At 54.1% G+C, this 17,110-nt stretch overlaps 10 protein-coding genes across 10 annotated transcripts in view; 6 read left to right on the top strand and 4 right to left on the bottom strand.

Moving 5' to 3' along the window:
* ISF_04591 (hypothetical protein) overlaps nt 1–356 on the top strand; it is a gene marked incomplete at both ends in the record, with an annotated part of 1,849 nt that extends 1,493 nt beyond the window's left edge. The window contains one exon of the mRNA XM_018848197.1: nt 89–356. Coding sequence (XP_018704531.1) covers nt 89–356 — 268 coding nt within the window. The remainder of the gene's footprint in view (nt 1–88) is intronic.
* Nucleotides 357–606: 250 nt separating this feature from the next.
* Nucleotides 607–1,503, bottom strand: ISF_04592 (U3 snoRNP-associated protein Utp11; the record flags this gene model as incomplete). The annotated part of the gene is made up of 2 exons (XM_018848198.1): nt 607–1,335; nt 1,408–1,503. 2 exons carry the CDS (start codon nt 1,501–1,503, stop codon nt 607–609), a joined length of 825 nt encoding a protein of 274 aa, XP_018704532.1.
* A 314-nt stretch (nt 1,504–1,817) lies between these two features.
* Nucleotides 1,818–2,723, bottom strand: ISF_04593 (hypothetical protein; the record flags this gene model as incomplete). Its single annotated transcript, XM_018848199.1, has 3 exons — nt 1,818–1,837; nt 1,893–2,064; nt 2,130–2,723. The coding sequence occupies 3 exons, from the start codon at nt 2,721–2,723 to the stop codon at nt 1,818–1,820; spliced, it is 786 nt and encodes a 261-aa protein (XP_018704533.1).
* Nucleotides 2,724–4,530: 1,807 nt separating this feature from the next.
* Nucleotides 4,531–5,604, top strand: ISF_04594 (hypothetical protein; the record flags this gene model as incomplete). Its single annotated transcript, XM_018848200.1, has 4 exons — nt 4,531–4,620; nt 4,724–4,995; nt 5,054–5,327; nt 5,377–5,604. 4 exons carry the CDS (start codon nt 4,531–4,533, stop codon nt 5,602–5,604), a joined length of 864 nt encoding a protein of 287 aa, XP_018704534.1.
* A 384-nt stretch (nt 5,605–5,988) lies between these two features.
* Nucleotides 5,989–6,876, bottom strand: ISF_04595 (aspartyl-tRNA synthetase; the record flags this gene model as incomplete). Its single annotated transcript, XM_018848201.1, has 1 exon — nt 5,989–6,876. The coding sequence occupies one exon, from the start codon at nt 6,874–6,876 to the stop codon at nt 5,989–5,991; it is 888 nt and encodes a 295-aa protein (XP_018704535.1).
* Nucleotides 6,877–9,218: 2,342 nt separating this feature from the next.
* On the top strand, nt 9,219–11,356 carry ISF_04596 (ENTH domain containing protein; the record flags this gene model as incomplete). Its single annotated transcript, XM_018848202.1, has 4 exons — nt 9,219–9,266; nt 9,383–9,620; nt 9,677–9,867; nt 9,923–11,356. 4 exons carry the CDS (start codon nt 9,219–9,221, stop codon nt 11,354–11,356), a joined length of 1,911 nt encoding a protein of 636 aa, XP_018704536.1.
* A 569-nt stretch (nt 11,357–11,925) lies between these two features.
* On the bottom strand, nt 11,926–12,869 carry ISF_04597 (CDK-activating kinase assembly factor MAT1; the record flags this gene model as incomplete). The annotated part of the gene is made up of 2 exons (XM_018848203.1): nt 11,926–12,480; nt 12,504–12,869. 2 exons carry the CDS (start codon nt 12,867–12,869, stop codon nt 11,926–11,928), a joined length of 921 nt encoding a protein of 306 aa, XP_018704537.1.
* A 1,447-nt stretch (nt 12,870–14,316) lies between these two features.
* Nucleotides 14,317–14,655, top strand: ISF_04598 (Ankyrin repeat-containing domain protein; the record flags this gene model as incomplete). The annotated part of the gene is made up of 1 exon (XM_018848204.1): nt 14,317–14,655. The coding sequence occupies one exon, from the start codon at nt 14,317–14,319 to the stop codon at nt 14,653–14,655; it is 339 nt and encodes a 112-aa protein (XP_018704538.1).
* Nucleotides 14,656–14,738: 83 nt separating this feature from the next.
* ISF_04599 (Ankyrin repeat-containing domain protein) lies at nt 14,739–15,284 on the top strand (the record flags this gene model as incomplete). Its single annotated transcript, XM_018848205.1, has 1 exon — nt 14,739–15,284. One exon carries the CDS (start codon nt 14,739–14,741, stop codon nt 15,282–15,284), a length of 546 nt encoding a protein of 181 aa, XP_018704539.1.
* A 1,076-nt stretch (nt 15,285–16,360) lies between these two features.
* On the top strand, nt 16,361–17,072 carry ISF_04600 (HSP20-like chaperone; the record flags this gene model as incomplete). Its single annotated transcript, XM_018848206.1, has 3 exons — nt 16,361–16,373; nt 16,462–16,664; nt 16,722–17,072. The coding sequence occupies 3 exons, from the start codon at nt 16,361–16,363 to the stop codon at nt 17,070–17,072; spliced, it is 567 nt and encodes a 188-aa protein (XP_018704540.1).
* Nucleotides 17,073–17,110: the final 38 nt, after the last annotated feature.

Consider the following 17,110-nt stretch of genomic DNA (forward strand, 5'->3'; position numbering starts at 1 on the left):
CGGGGATGGAGACCTTTGAGCCGCCGCCGAGGCCGCCGGCCCCCGCGGCCGCGGCAAGGAGTGAGAGTCGGGGAAGTGGCCGCTTCAGTCGGTTGAGCACCCGCCGCGAGGACAGGAAGAAGCGCCGGCCGATGGAGGAGTTTGAGCTGGACCTGGAGAGCCAGGATGGCAGCTTGACCAAGGGCGGGCGGGCGAGGAGCAGGAGGAGAAAGAGGAGGGCCAAGGAAGAGGAGGACAAGCTGCCGTTTTTGCTGCGCGCGGGCATAAGAGTCGCCAAGGGCGTGTTCAAGTGCGTCATCTGGGTGTTGACGGCGCTGTTCCGCGTACTTTTTAGCTGCGTGCGGTCCAAGTATTAGGAGGAGGGGGTTCATGATGAAATGATTATGTTTTGGCTATTTCTTTTTAAATTGATTAGGCAGGGCGCTTGGGAAACAGCAATTTGGCGAGTCTTTTCTTCTAAGGTGGTATTTTGTCTGATTTTGCAATGGTGGTCATGTCGTTTAAATATCACATTTTCTCTCATTATTCCTATGTGACTGGTAGCCAAAACGCCGCTAAGCATGCTTTGAATAAATGCAACGTACAATATACCCACGATCGCGCGGTCTACCGCTTACGCGTACGCACCATGAGCTTTTTCCCCCGCCTTGTCCTGCCACCGGACGTTGCCGTCTTGGCCATCTTTGCGCGTTGCTCCTCGAGGGCCTGCTCTGCGTCCGTCAGGACCGTGAACTTTTTCCGCGCATTTTCAAGCTGCCGTTTCAGTCTCCGCAGCGACTTTTCCCGCTCTGACTCTTGCTCATTCGTTTTCTCGTCGACAGTGGAACCATTGCCCTTATCGGTCTCTTGCTCTTCAATTTCGAGGTGCTCTTCCATGGCGTCCTCCTGTGCCTCCTGGTCATCAAAGAATAGGATCTTTCGTGCCGCTTTGGGCTTTGACTTCTTTCGCGCAGGCTCGTCATCGTCGTTGCTGTCGAAGCCGTCAAATTCGTCTTCGTCATCCGCGTCCTCGTTTAAGCGATCAATGCCTCTCGTCATGACAATCTGCTCTTCGAGCCTCGCTACTTCTTTGGTTACCATCTGTTTCATGGTGCGAATGTAGCCCATATCCTGCGTCTTCAGCAGCCTGGCCGTATCGATATCGAGTATCTTATTTCCTCGGTCCCCCTGCACGGTGCCGCTCCAGCTCTTGCCGTCCTTGACACGGTTGCCGGGGCCCTTGCGGGACATCATGCCAAAGTAGAATTCATCCTCGTTCCGCTCGGCCGCTTTGGCGCGCAGGGCCTTTATCTGTGCCTTTTTCTTGTTGTAATCCTGGGCTCGCTTGGAGTAGTCCTGTTTGCGGGAGAATCGTGGTCAGCGAGAGGGAGTCGGTAGTGAAAATGGCACGAAAAAAGCTCGACGAACCTTGTGCTTCTCGAGCAGACCGAGGCGACGACGCTCAAGAGGCTGCGCTCGCTCGCGATGAACGCGCCGGTCAACAGCGTTCCGCATAGACGACATGTTGGTATTTTATGATGTTTTATTTCTGTTAGAGTTGCCGAGTGATGGCGTGAGCTCGTGTTGGATGCAGACTTGGATGCCAACCAAGTGGCAGAATTTCTTAAAATTTTGGCGGTGACGGCGGCGGGCCGACTTACTTGCTGGTGGGTCCCAATGTCAATAAGTACACGATGAGCGACAACTAGGAACTCGGACAACCACGATAACCACGATAACCACGATAACCACGATAACCACGATAACCACCATCACCACCATCACCACCATCACCACCATCACCGCGACATCTTCTCATACAAAAAGGGTAAGCCTCGTCAGATCTCCTGTAGAGAGCCTTGGATCAGGTACGCCAGGAGAAGCTTGCCAAGCAACGCCAATGTGCTTTTCACTGTCTCCCTTAAAGGGCCCTTCCTGGTCCATGCTCAGAAAACCCTCATCCTTCTGGAGCTGCTCATCGCCCATCCGGTCACAGATATAGCGAACATACGCCGGGCTGAACGAGGCAACGGTGCAGAACACCTGGTCCTTGTCCTGCGATAGCAGCAGGCGCCGGTAGATGCGCTGCGGGGGGTCCGCCTTCGCGGTTGCAGGCGGGCCGTCTCCTGCATGGAGACGGCCCTGTTGACGTCATCGCTGTCCGAACGATCATATGGCTTCACCTCGACAATGGAGACGACCTTATCCTCGACAGTGTAAATGCCGTCCACGCGCGCCTCAAAGACCTTTTCGGCGTTGCGGTCCCGCATGCAAAATGGCTGCTGGTAGAGCGACCACTCGCCCTGAGCCTCCTCGAAGGCGAGCGTGAGCAGGTTGAGTAGGATTATGAGAGCCGTGTTGACAATCTGCTCGTCCTTGACCGCGCTGTTCTTTTCCGGGCTATCCGGGTCCGGGTCCGGGTTCGAAGAATAGTTGGACTCGGTTTGTTGGCGCCGCCCCGTACCGCCGATCGAAAAGGACTTCATGGCCGCGGCGAGGTTCTCTGGCGTCGATGGAGGATCTGGTAGGGAAGCGCCCGGTGCGGAGGTATTATGGATCCAGTCCGTGACAGTGTCCTGTCGCGTTGATCCCGGCGCAGCACCTACGCCAACGGCCGGGGGTCGGGCCGGACTACCGGAAGCGGAGCCCGTGGGTGCGGGGGCCGGTGGCTGAGCGGGACTACCGAAAGCGGAATCCGTGGATGCAACGGCATAATTGACCGGCTTCCGCGGTCGCAACTTCATGGGCGAGTTTGTAACCTTGTCAATACCTCCACAGTCCGTTGTCGTCTTCACTTGGGTACAGACATGCTGACAGTATCGCACCAGTCCCATGGATCCCTGGGAAAACCTTACATGATCTCTATATAGATGAATTAATAAAACGACGAAGGAAAATCGGAACACAATAAAGAATAATAGGGAAACGTACCGAATTGATGCTAGATAAAGCGCCCAGTCATCAGACTTGGATAGTAGGTCTTCGGCCACCGCGATATTCTCACTGCGCAAGTACTTGGATAAGAGAGTACTGGATGGGGTAGAGAATAGTTCCGTATAATGCCAAATAGTTCGAAGCAGCAAGTACTGGGGTAACTCTATCTTTGATCCTGACAGGGCTGCTGTAAAGGTGTGGATAGTGTCATGGACCTGTACTTGTTGGACGACGACAGCCGATCCTTTTGACCCACGGCTGTCTTTTCGGCCATTTAAACTAGGTCGAAGACGTTAAAGATAAAGAGACTAAACGAGGCGGTTAAGGCGGACGAGGCGGACAAGACGAATAAGACGAACAAGGCGAAGAAGATGAAGAAGACGAAGAAGATAAAGACAAGGTGGGGGTAAGCATGGGCCTTTATCAACATGTTTAGAATAACACAGCAAACTCATAACAAACTCACCATCACACAGCGTATTCATCGAGCCCCGCCAGATGCGAGGGATCACCTGAACTGACTACGAAACAATATCTGCAGCCACGGCGTCTGGGTGAAGGCTGAGGACGTTGCAACCGGCGGCAAAAACTGCAGCTGCGATTTGCCGGGCCAACTAGACGTTTTCGCCTTGGATGGTTGTGATCACAGCAGAAGTGGGTGTGAGTGTGAGGGTTCGCCGTCGGGCGTCAGGCGGATCACATCTCACTATAATAACTTTGAAAGAGGGCCTATGAAACGGAGAAGAATGGTGTTGATCGAGTTTCGCGATCGTGAGCATGTACTGATCAACGTTGTTATTGGATCTTGGCTCTGCAAGATAGCCGACTGCTACGTCCACTTCGCCTACTGCCCCCTTGCTTCCGCGTGCAACTACTGTAGGATCCAGGGTTCCAATTCTAGGATCATGTTTGCATTCAAGCCGTGGAAGCAGATGGAGCCATTTTCCTTGCCGCCTAAACTGCAAAAGCCATACCCAATCAGTCCGTAGTAGCCAGCTGGCTGAGACGAGCCTACCCCTTCTGCTCCCCCTCCTCCTCCTCCTCCTCCTCCAGCTCCTCCCTATAGTATCCAACAGGGATTGGCACCACTATCCCAATTGTAGGAGTATCTTCACAAACAAGCTGTGGAAACAGAGAGAACCACTTTCCTTGCCGCCTTACCGGCAGAAGTCATACCCAATCTCGCCCAAGCTGCAGCCGTCAGGGTAGCAGTCAGGATGATCGGTGGCAGTAGGTCACCCATGAGCTGTGCGCTCTTCCTATTGGATGAGGCGTGGTTTGAGAGGCGCTTCGGTACCTGTGGCGCCTGTGGCGCCTGTGGCGCCCAGACCAGCCAACGTAACTTGGGAGGAGGCCCCCTGCTGTAGCCGCCTGCTCGCGACCTTGTTTGCCCCCTTCTATCATAAACATCCCATCATTTGTGCATGCAGATCATCCCTATTCGCCAGCACTCCATGTTCCCGTGATCCCGCCGCCATTGCTTCTCTATAATAAGTCCCTCACCATGCCACCAAAACAGTACGATTCGTCCATGACAGAGTCGCCGCCGCCACCGCCCTCGCTGCTACTACCGCTGTCGCTACTCCCACCTCTACCACAAGAAGAACACTACCAAAAATGTTGACCACCGCCCACCGTCCCCAGCCCGAATCCCCACAAGGGATTCAGGAAAAGGATGAGCTTCGGAATTGCATGTGGGACATGATCGTGCGTCTCATCGATCCCCTCACACCAGGTCCTCCGCCCACCGTGTCACCCCCGAGCAGCTGCGCGCCGAGTGGGACATTGTCGTTCAGAAACTTGATCTCAGGACCGGGCGGGGGGCTACGGTGAGGCCTTCATCCGCCCCATCCCTCCCGAACAGATCCGGAGCTGGATCGATCACTTCTGTGCGTTGGCCTACCCGAGGGGAAATCCCGATGACTATGACCTGTTTGGCATCTATGATCCGCTCGAAGACCCTCGCTGCGGTATGACCGATTCGATGGGCATATTGAGTATGGTCGTCAGTTACACGGAGAGGGCCTATCCTTTTGAAAAGGGCAATATGATGCAGGACAAAACATACTGGCGCTATTGCTCGTAAGCCCGGACCCTTGCCTCACAGCCGCATCCAGACCGAAGCTAACATCGCGTAAAGACCTAATACGAAGCGCCTTTCGTCGTCCACCTCGGATGTTCACTCCTGGATCGTCAAGAGGATTACCGAACAGTGTGATCCCGCCACCGCCCAAAAGTACACTTACCTTGATGTGCCGCGAAGCAGTACGCTCCCGCATTTGAGCTGCTTTGTCCACGACGATGAGATACTCCAGGATGACGGGTCCCTATCCAACGGCGAGCTCACCGCCATCATGGTGTTGGCATTGCGGCAATCGAGCGACCGCACTTATCGCCACGCTACGGTCATTCCAGTATGTGCCCCGAGCCTCTGCCTGAGCAATCTCACTAATCTCACCCAAGCTCCTCGTGTTTTCTTGCTCCGGGCGCCAGGTCCGCATTATTCAGGGCTGCATCGACTTTCGGAACTATCAGTTCGACGTGCGCTGCTCGGAGATTCTCGACTTCAACGAGGGAGGCATACGCGGCACCGACGAAAACCTGCGGCGCTTCTATACCCTCCTCGGCTGGGTGCTCGGTGAACCTGTTGGGAATATCGAGCAATCGCAGGTTCCCGGTAGCAGGCGCTAGATGAGTCTGCTTGTTTACATTGTCATGTCAAGAACGGGCGGCATCACACCATCAGCCTTGTGATACGATGGAAGCTGGTGTGCAGTACCTCCGACTAACTAGATTCACATCCTCAACATATAGCAACAAATTAAGGCTACGTATCTAGAACCATGTCAGGAAATAAGATGATCATTGAGATGGATAGTCTCTGGTTTGCATTTGTGCAAACTCGCACCGCAAGTAGAATAGTTCATCGAAGAGCTAACATGCACAGCAACAGAAGACATTCGCCTATGATCTGCCGCTTTGGCATGGTCTATGATCGTATCGTAAAAATACAGTGTAGGGATGAAGTAATAGTACATGGTTTTCTTTTCTTTGTCCAAGGCTTCCTTACTGCCGTCATCTGCGCAGTTGCAAGCCGTACGGCGCAAGCTGCTCGTCCGTAATCCGACTTGGCGACTTGACAAACGCGTCTTCGCCCTTCATCGTCTTGGGAAAGGCAATCACGTCGCGGACAGTCGCGGTGTCCGTCAGCAGCGCCACCAGGCGGTCAAAGCCGAGAGCGAAGCCGGCGTGCGGCGGGCATCCGGCGCGCAGCACCTCAAACAGGTGCGCAAAGTCCGCGATGCGCTTGTCCGTCATCCGCAGCACGTCGCGCATAATGAAGTCCTGCACGTCCGCAATGTGGTTGCGGACGCTGCCGCCGCCAATCTCGACGCCGTTGAGGACGAGGTCGTACGCGGCGCTCTTGGCATCCAGGGGGCTCGTGAAGAGCAGCTCGAGGTGCTTTTCGGAGAGGGGGGCCGTGAAGGGGTGGTGTGACGCGGCGATGCCGGCCGCACCCTCCTGGCCGGGCTCGTTCTCTTCGGTGGGCTTGAACATGGGGAATTCGGTCACCCATACGAATTGTAGGGAGCCGGCCTCGCCGTTGCAAGGCTTTGTCATGTAGCCCTGCTCGACGAGCGCTTTCCATAACGCGACGCGCAAATCGCCGATTCTTGTAGAACCCGAGCAGTACTGGCCCTTGGGTGTGTCTCGGGCCTGGAATACAACGAGGTCACCATCGTTGAGCTCTTCGCCTTCAGTGATCTGGTCGATGAGAGATTCATACTCAAACCCAATCGAAGAGAAGCCACATAGGGGCTTTCTGCTGTCGAAAATGAGCACTTGCGGCTTGCCTTCGGGATTCTCTCCCAACTCTGCTGGCAAATTGTCCATGAACTTCATGACAAATTGCCGCGACTCTTCTGGTGAAACATCGTTAAGTCGGAAAGCAAAAGCTTCCATGGTGGGATTCGCTAGATGAGTAATCATTCCCACGAAGCTTTGATAAGGTTCAATATCTTTGATGGCGTGAATGCGCCCCGGGATTCGCAGATCAGGTTTGTCAGAGCCATAGGAGGCTATGCACTCTGCAAATGTGAGAGTTGTGAATTGATGCGCTACTTCCGAAGCAGACACTTCTGCCGCTGCCATGTTCCGTACCATAGGTATTCTCTCTCCCCGCATATCTTCATAGCAGGACGGGCCGAGGGCTGTCAAGGCCTTCATAATTATGTCGTTGATGTCCTGTCGCACCGTAGCCGCACTGACAAAGGCCCACTCCATATCGAGCTGAGAGAACTCGGGTTGGCGATCGGCTCGCGAGTCTTCGTCACGATAACAGCGCGCCCATTGCATATACCGTGAGATACCACTCGCCATTAGTACCTGCTTGTACTGTTGCGGGCTTTGGGTCAAGGCATAGGCCGTCCCCCGTTGCCTCGTAGGGACGAGAAACTCCCTAGCACCCTCTGGCGTAGACTTGAAGAGAGTAGGTGTCTCGATGTCTGTGAACCCCTTTTCCATCAGTCCCTGGTGTAAGACATTCTTCAGCCACGATCGAAACTCGAGTCGAGCTTGGATTTCAGGATGAAATCGGATTTGCAAATGGCGCTTAGTTTGGGGAAAGACGGTCTCGGGCGTAACAATGAGTCCTTTCGGGACACTGTTGAGGGCGCGAATGTCGTCGAGGTATACTGTTCTCTTGCTGGAGCTGTGGCGACCTTCCTCCTCTGCGTTCGGAGATCGAATATTTATTATTACTGGGCTAAAGGCCGGTATTTGCCGAAAGCCTGTGTGCGCATCTTTGTCGACTTCACCATTGGAACAGACTTGTATTATCTCGCCCGAGGGTGTTTTGAGGTCGGCAAAAGAGAGATGCTTCGAGAGAGTTCGTTTTTTGCCAATGAAGCCAATACATACGTTTGCGGTATTCATTTCGTCACGGAGGTCAACGCCGCGATCTATTCATGGAAATTGTCAGAGTAGTTCGGGTTAGAACGGCGCAGCACGCACATCGATTCCACGTCTCGAGGAGCTTGGCTTGCTTGGATGTTGCTATTGAGCTGCCCATTCGTATAGTGGTTTGCGGGAGACATCGCCGACAAATAAAGGCCAGCGCCTTTCCAGAGAGAGGTTTGAGCCGTATCATAGCAGACAATGGCTCGCGGCCCGAATATTTGCCAAGCTTGCCTGCAATGTTCACATGGACTTCACGACAGCGGCCTGCTCCAACTTTACAGTGGGCCTCGGGCAGCTGGGCGCCTGGCCAGGACGCAAAGCACGCGCCGACAAAAACTCCGGCCCCCATATAAATTTTCTCGCGTGAAGAGGACTCTCTCTCTTTTTTTCTTCTCTTCATGAATCCTTCCATTCAAAAAAATGTGAGTATCTGCCGCAACCACACGAAATGCCAAATAAAAGCTAACCGATCTTCTTAGATGATGAGAACCGCGTGCATAATATGATGCAGATGCCAGCTACACGATTCTACAAACTCTCTCCTCGGAGCTCCAGGGTCGTAGTTTACGGTGGCATGGTATTTTGAAATGGGCGTCCGACACACAGACCTTGTTACAGCATCGGACGCGATGACAAATAGCTCTGACCTTTAAGAATGGAAGGATTTCTCGCCGGGTGCCTTGGCAGCAGCGAGGATGGGTGTCCGCTTGAGTTGTTCAAGTGAACACACCACTGGCATCCGGCTACGTCCAGCTAATCAGAAGTCTGAGACGCGGTCGATAAGCTAACGGTAGGTCGTTGAGAAGTATTGTTTATTATAGTGCATGTTGAATACATTATATATTTCCATCTTTGATTTTTCTGGTCTTGATTTGTATCTGATGTCTGCGTTTGCTCTGAGAAGATTTAGCCTGTCCCTCTTATTACGGATTATACAGGATATGCTGAAGTGCGAAGTAGCGAACTCTTGCGTTGAAGATCGAATTCATGACATATCTAAGTGGGACATATTCAATTCTATGGTTTCCGTCTCTCGGCCGCCATTTGCGTCCCAACTGCGTCCTTGGTGGGTCGCGATGATGGAATGATGTGAACTGGTGCAGCCGGCTAACCGGCCAGCCACTGTAACCACCGCTGTGGTCCACTGTCAACTCTCATTTCCTCACCAGCCGCAGCACCGCCAGGGTGCGGGATCCATTGGGCCAAGCCACACCTCATGTTGCGAGTGGCGGAGCCCAACCTTCGACTTTCCAAGCTTCGGCTAACCTTCCATCTTTCAGGGTGTAGCCTCCTGTTCACCCAATTGCCGCTCAAGGCGTTCGCTCTCTAGCATCCAGTCCGTCATCATGTCCAGCTCATTTGAAAAGTCCGTCAAGGGCGCTACCAAGATCAAAGTATGTCGTCATGGGCAGGTCCCCTAACTACCATTACCCCATCCCATCGCCTTGGGGTTGCGGGCATCGTGGCTGGACGAAATAGCGAAGAATCGACTGACAGCGCGTCTCCATAGAATGCACCGCCGAAAGCAAAGTATATCGAACATCTCCTAATCGCCACACACTCCGGAGAAGCTGGCGTCGGCGAGGTATTTCGGGCCATGCACTACCGGCTCAGGGATTCGACATGGACGGTTGTGCTCAAAGGTCTCCTGACAGCCCACTTGATGATTCGTGAGGGAGCCCAAGAAGTTACCCTCGCGTACCTCTCCAAGCATCGTAACATGCTCGCTATCAGCAGCTTCACAGATGGTAAGTTTGCTCCCTATGCGGCGTATGTGAGCATGCGACGCTAACTCGTTGCGCAGCGCAGACACAGGGCCGAAACATTCGGCGCTACGCCAATTACCTCACCGAGCGAGCGCGCGCCTATCGCGAGACGAAAATTGACTGGGTTCGGTCCGGCGAAGGTCGTCTAGAACGGCTGAGTGTCGACAAGGGCCTTCTTCGAGAAACGGAGGCGGTCCTACACCAACTGGCGGCCCTGCTCAAGTGCGATGTAAGTTTCGGAAGAGTCGCATTGCCTCGTGTAGAAAATTACTAACCTGACCCAGGTTTTGGACTCCGAGGGCGAAACCGACATTACAATCTCCATCTTCAAACTGCTGGTGCTGGATCTGCTAGCTCTTTTCCAGTGCCTCAACCAGGGTCTCATCAATATCCTCGGCCGGTTCTTTGAAATGTCGAGAACCGATGCCGAGCGCGCAATGGAAATATACAGGAGCTTCTCCAAGTATACTGACTACGTTGTCCAATATCTGTCAGTTGCACGGCAATACGAGTACCGCACAGGTGTCCAGGTTCCCAAGCTCACTCATGCGCCCGTCAACCTCGGCCGCCAATTGGAAGAGTACTTAAACGATTCCGACTTTGAGATCCATCGCCGACAATACCTCGCTGAGCAAGACTTTAAAAAGGGTGGAAAGAGCAAGGACGCGTTTGATTTACCAAAACCGCCACGATCGCCTACGGGTCGGGCCAGCAGCGCGCAGAACTCAAGCAACCCCTTCCCAGCACCGCCCAAGGATGCGCCAAAGCCCGCAGCCAAGGGGCCTGATCCCGACCTCATCGACTTTTTCGGCTCTATCGAGCAGAACCAGACGACTATGCAGGTCAATACTCAGCCCACTGTGCCAGGCCAGAACATGTTCCAGCCTCCCCAACAACCACCACAGCAACTCCATCTTCAGCCTACGGGATTCATCAACCACACGGCTAGCTTTCCTGCGGCCAACAATCAATTCCAGCAGCAGCAGAATATGTTTCAGCAGCCGATGCAGCAGCAGCAGCCCGCACCTCTTCAGCCCAACTTTACTGGAGCTGGCTTTGGAGGCTTCACAACGCAACCGCAGAACAACTTCCAGCCCGGCTCCCTGGCGCCTATTCCTCAGAACACGGCTACCAACTTCCAAGGCCAGAATTTCATGCAGCAGCCTCAACAGCAACAACAACAGGTGCCTGGACAGTTGCTTCCCATGCAGACTGGTACCACCAATCCGTTTAGACAATCGATGATGATGGCGCAACCAACCGGTATGCAAAGTTTCATGGGCCAGCAACCCCTACAGCAACAGCAGCAACCCCAACTACAGCAGCAGCAAACCGGCTTCGTGGCTCCCGCATTGAACCGCCAGTCGACGAATCCATTTGCCAAATCCGTCTCACCGACAAACAACAACTCGCCGTTCCAGTCGCCTGCTCCGCTGCAAGCCATGCCTACCGGGACGAACCCATTTGCTCGCAACGTCCCTCAGCAACAAGCGCCCCCTATGCCTGCCATGCCCGGCCAACAGCAGCAACAGCAACCCGGTGCGCTCGCCCCTCAGCCGACTGGCGTTACCAATCCGTTCCGTCAGGGCGACTTTGTGAATCACGCGACTGGCATGGGCTGGCAGCACAACCAGACGCCCATTGGCGGCGGCATCGACCAGATCCAGACTGTTCCCATCTTCCCTCGCCCGGCACAGCAAGCTCCCTGGCAGCAATAAGGCGAGCCGGCCTTTTCTCACATTCGATTCTTCTTCTTTGTTGTGTTTAGCTTGTTTGTTTTTAACAGCGTGGCGTTTTTACTCTGATGCCTTTTTTGGTATATAGGGGGGGATGGATTCGGTGAGATTGGCAATATATCGTCTGTCTGCGATGGAAGAGAGTAAATATGTGTTATCAGATTTCATGTTTTCAGGTCTGGGACTTGCTCGACGTGTGTAAAAAGGACAACAGACAAAGCATGCTTAGCGTACACTCGGTATATGCTATCAGGAATATAACTATGCATCACGTCTACAGAATAAAGGATATTGGCAAGTTGAGAAAGAAAATTAGAAGCACGTGCTTTAAGCTAGCATCCAACTGATTTATTGTGTGGCAAGCTAATGTCTACCAATGCATATGATGAGGAAGATGAAAAACGCTATTGTAAATGTCAATACCTCCAGAACTCCCCGATTTCCAACGCCAGAACATGCCATGTGCAAATGCTCCCTGAATAGCACGTAAGCTTCTCTCCTCGGAATACATCCTCCAACTCCATCGGACCAGCTGCCGCGGCCCTATAACGCTACCTATCCTTTTCCTCGTCCACGAACACGCCCAGGCCGGAGAAGGCCTCGAAGAGCGCGCGCGTCAGGTACTCGTCGGCGCTGTAGCCGCCGACCGTGAACTCGTGCTTGGAGCGGGCGTCGTCGAGCCACTCGCTGCCGTACTGGCCCAGCCGCGCCGGCGCCAGGTCCACGCGCCGCGGTGCCAGGTCCAGCCCGCCGAACGGGTCGTACGGCTTCCTGCTCTCCGCCGCGGCGTCGGCCGCCGCCGCCTTCTTGTCGCGCAGGCCGCGGATCGACAGCCCGCCGCCGCCGTCCATCAGCGCGCGGCCCGCATGCTGCTGCTGCTGCTGGCCGCGCTTCTTGAGGACGATCTTGTGGACGGCCTCGGCGGCGCGGCCGACGTCGGCGTTTTGCAGCGAGTCGAGCATCTCCTCGCGGAAGCGCGCGGCGCTGGCGCGCTCGTCGGCGTCGTCGCGGAGGTCCTGTAACCTGCGCTCGCGGGCGGCGTCCTGCTCGGCGGCGAGGCGGCGGTGGCGCGCGTCGTCGGTCTCGCGGGCAAGGCGGCGGTTGCGCTCAATTCGGTCAGGCACTCGACCTCCTCGAGGTAGTCGTTGTAGCTCTCGAGCGACTCGAAGTCGTCCTCGACCTTGTTGAAGACGGCAGCGACGCGCCGTCGGATGTCAACGTCGCGCTCGACGGCCAGGTCGGCGAAGTAGGCCGTCTTGAAGCCGCGCGGGCGGAGCGTCTTGTGGCAACCCGCGTAGGGGCACTGGTTCGGGCCGTCCTTGAAGATGCGGTCCACGCACGTCTTGCACATCCTGTGGTAGCACTCGGGGTGGATGAGGAACTCCATGTCCTTGTTGAAGTACCGCGTCGTCTTGCACACGGGACACGCCTCGTCGTCGTCGCCGGCGCCCGCGGCGAGCGTGGTGCCATTCGTGTGCCGCAGCGAAACGGCCATGATGTTGGTATCGTCGCCGTTCGAGCGGTCGCGAAGGAAGAATAGACCTGCGCCGGTTGGTCTACTTGGAATTCGAAGGAACGCGCCTGGCTTTGCGCAACGGACCAGGATGTGGTTGTCGGAGATGCAGGAGTGAGCTTCAGGTCTGAGGTTCGCATTCACAGTCTATTATAGATAGAGTACCTGTGCTCGCGTAAGCTGCACTAATAAATAATTCATTAATAAGTATTTCCACTAACTAATTCCCACCTGCCCGAAAGTTGCACATCCCACCCCGCTTTTTATTTCCCCAAATAATAACTAAAATATACTCTTAAAATAATCTCGTCGACCACCTCACTCACATCAATTCTTGGCCCCAAGAAACACCAGGTATGCTGTCCAATCTGTCGCAATGTACACGGCGCCCGGCATCTTTCGAAGGCTTGAAAACGCAATAGCGAGCAAACCCAATCGAGAGATGCATTACACTATACTCGTGCCATATAAAATGCACTTGTTGGCCACGGAAGGCACTGCGTTTTTCCTTGGCCACGTATTGGTCCGAGCCTCCTACTTAAGTTTCTTCGCATCGGAACGGCGGGATGTCTCTACCAGGCGCGCAAAATCTTCCTTAAATTTCTTATCGTCGTGCAGGTCCAATGTATTATCCAGAACTGGCCCATGCCTTTGGCCCTTGGCATTGCTCTGTGGCTCCTTGTAGAAGTTCTTGTAGGGACCTTCTAACAACAAGAAATTCGCGACATCTAGTAGAAATGGACTGGGTTTTAAACCTTCTACCACGAATATCTTTGAGTAGTGTGCACAATTTCTGTCAGTGACTTGTTGTTCAAAGGTCGTCTCACCCAAGATCGTCAACACGTTCTCGTTTTGGAAAGGCAAACAACGCGTCAGCACCACCATTATCGAAGACTTGCGCTAGGCTGGCACTGCAGATTACGAATCCGTTGTGACGAGTATTAAAGATGGAAACGAGGATCGCAAAGTCACCGACAAACCCGGCAGGACAATCCTACATTGGGCCACAATTCTTGGAAAGTACGAATTAGTGGCATGTCTGCTCGAGCTGCAAAAAGTCGACATCGGGGCGACGGATCGGCTAGGAAAGCCAGCGTTGTATTACGCGATTCTACTCGAGGACGATGACATGGTGCGGAAGTTACTCACGTCACAAACCGAAAATGGGACAACACGTTACGACGCAAATGGCGGAAGCGCTATTCACGACGCAGTGAGTAGACACGGCGACATAAGAAATAGAGTCTTGATACCAAGATTCGACTCCTTGCATGACCGTGCCGGGCGAACCCCATTACACTCTGCGGCAAAGATTGGAGACTCGGACACAGTATTGTGTCTGATTCACGAGGGCGCCGACGTGAATTCTGAGGATAACAATAGAAAGAGGGCTTTACATTACGCAGCCTGCCTCGGCTGCGTGGAAACGATGAAAACACTCATTAAACACGAGGCTGATGTGGCGGCAGAGGACCATGGTGACCACACAGCGTTACATGATGCGGCTGCGAATGGGAATCGTGCAGCGGTAATATTTCTGCTGCGGAACGATGAATCCCCTGACGATGTAACAACACTTCTGGATGAAAACGTCTCCGACAATGATGCCGACGACGACGACGACGCCGGCGACAGAGTAGGCGTAGGCATGTCCTATGAACAGAATGACGAAAGCCAAAAGAGGAAAGAAGAGGACGAAGAGGACGAAGTCAATGAAGAGGATAAAGAAGCCAAGAAGGCTGGGCGCCAACGATGGGCGCAACGATAGGCGCAAGAAAAGGCGCAACGATAGGCTCAACGACTCCCTGTCACTCATCCGTACGATGCTGCGGTATCTTCTGGAGGATCGCGATGCGTCAGAGCACTCGAAGCATAAATAGGAAGAACAATACTTCACTTTGCGGCGCGGTTTGGCGATGCCACCTTGGGAAGCTGATGCAAAAGTATCTCAACGAGACAGGAGTTGCTAAGATAGACGAAACGGATGATGAGGGCAAGACGCCGCTGTACATGGCGGTCACAAACGGGAACCTGGGCATGGTCAAGGCAATACTGCGGCTTTTTCGAAATCACAAGAAGACGAGCGGAGCCGGTACATCCTTGACGAAGAAAGAAGAATCTGGTGGGGGTACGCCGCTACACCGAGCAATGGAGCTCAACGACGAAGCAATGAAGAAGGTGATGCTTCTCCATCTCGAGCAAACGGAGGATAGCGCGGCCCTGGAGATCCCAGACGGCCAGGGTGTGGCACCGCTGCACTACTTGGCCGCTTTTGCCAGTGAGGCACACATGGAGCTGATGCTGAAGCTTCTCGAGAAGACGAGCGATGAGGCCTTGGTGATGCGAGACGCACGCGTTGATACGCCGCTACACTGGATGGCACGGCAGAACAAGTAGCCAAAGGTAGTGGAGATGATACTGCAACGCCTCAAGCAGACAAGTTACAACGCTGCTGTAATGGTGCGAAACAGCAGAGGTGACACGCCACTACACAATCTCGCGCAGACACGGCACAGCCGGGTTATGACAATGAAGAGCAGAGACGGCGATACGCCGCTACATAAAGCTGTGGAGGCGTCTGGTGGTCAGCCGGGGATTGTAAAGATGATCCTACAATACCTCAGGCGGACAAAACAGAGCGTCGCCGCAACGATACAAAACAAACGTGACTGAACGCCACTACACCTCGCGATGAGCCACCGTGAGCACCCGGAAGTCTTGAAGATGGTATTAAAACATCTCGACAAGACAAAACAGAGCGCAGCTCTGACTGTGCGGGACAGCCTTGATAACACGCCACTACACCTCGCGACGTTCCACCACCATGAGCACCCGGAGGTCCTGAAGATGGCATAACAACATCTCGAAAAGACAGGGCAGAGCGCAGCTATGACTATGCGGGACAGACTTGGCAACACGCCGCTACACGATATTCTTCGCCGGACCGGGACGCCTTCGAGTCCTGGCAGCATGAATACAGGGCTGGAAGTGATGCTACGGTATGTATGTGGTGAGGACATCCGGCGACGCATTCAAATTGGAGAACGACTATGGACAGATACCCATCGAGATGACTGTAAATCCGTGTATCAAAAAGTTGATGCGGAAGGCAATGTCTGCGAGCGAGAACAAGTTACGGCATGCCAACTTGTCGCGTACCATTGCCGGAAACACCCGTTGAATCAGCTGGCGAGTAAATCTACAGCAGCGGGAGCAGTTGAACAGAAAATTCCGAGCATTGATCCTATGGCATTTCATCACTCCTGCAGTAAAAATTACCGTATACCATCAAGTATATTTTCTATAATTCGTAGAAAAGTATCCCACGGTACAGCGACGCCAGCAGCAGCGTGGTGTAATATTTGGTCGACCCCGCTAGTGGGGTCGTTGTTGCCCCTCCAAGATCTTGCTTGCGCTTTCGAGCTTCGATTGCTTTCCACTTCCATCATCCAGCCTCAGACAACATCACAATCATGACAGACAAAGGTGAGAGAAAGTGGCACAGAAAATACGAGCCAAAATCTCTTCGGAACGCCTTTGCGTAGTCCAAAGTCGGAGCTGACCCGGATCGCAGACCCCTCACCAGCCGAAGAGGCCGCCGCGCGTGCCAAGGAGCGTCAAGAGCAGGCCGCCCTGCCCTACAAGTGGACGCAGACCATTGGCGAGCTCGACATCACCTTCACCGTCCCCGGCAACATGAAATCCCGCGATCTGGTCGTCGACATCAAGAAGCTCTCGCTCACGGCCGGCATCAAGGGCCGGGATCCCATCGTCAACGTGCGCGACCGCTTCCCTCCACGCCGAGACTCGACCTCTTATACTGAACATTCATAGGGCGACTTTCCCCACGCCATTCGCGTAGACGACTCGACCTGGACGCTGTCCACCAACGCGGACGGCACCAAGACGGTGGAGATTCACCTCGACAAGGTCAACAAGATGGAGTGGTGGGCACACGTCGTGGCCGGCGCCCCCAAGATCGACGTCACCAAGATCCAGCCCGAAAATTCCAAGCTGTCGGACCTCGACGGCCAGACGCGCGGCATGGTCGAGAAGATGATGTTCGACCAGCGCCAGAAGGAGCAGGGCCTGCCCACCTCGGACGAGCAGAAGAAGGCGGACATCCTGAAGAAGTTCCAGGAGCAGCACCCCGAGATGGACTTTAGCAAGGCCAAGATCAACTAGTCGGTTGATCAAAGTAGCATGGAAGGCGTTTAATAAAA

This window comes from Cordyceps fumosorosea (assembly GCF_001636725.1).
Source record: "Cordyceps fumosorosea ARSEF 2679 chromosome Unknown scaffold_10, whole genome shotgun sequence".
Classification (NCBI taxonomy): Eukaryota; Fungi; Ascomycota; class Sordariomycetes; order Hypocreales; family Cordycipitaceae; genus Cordyceps; species Cordyceps fumosorosea.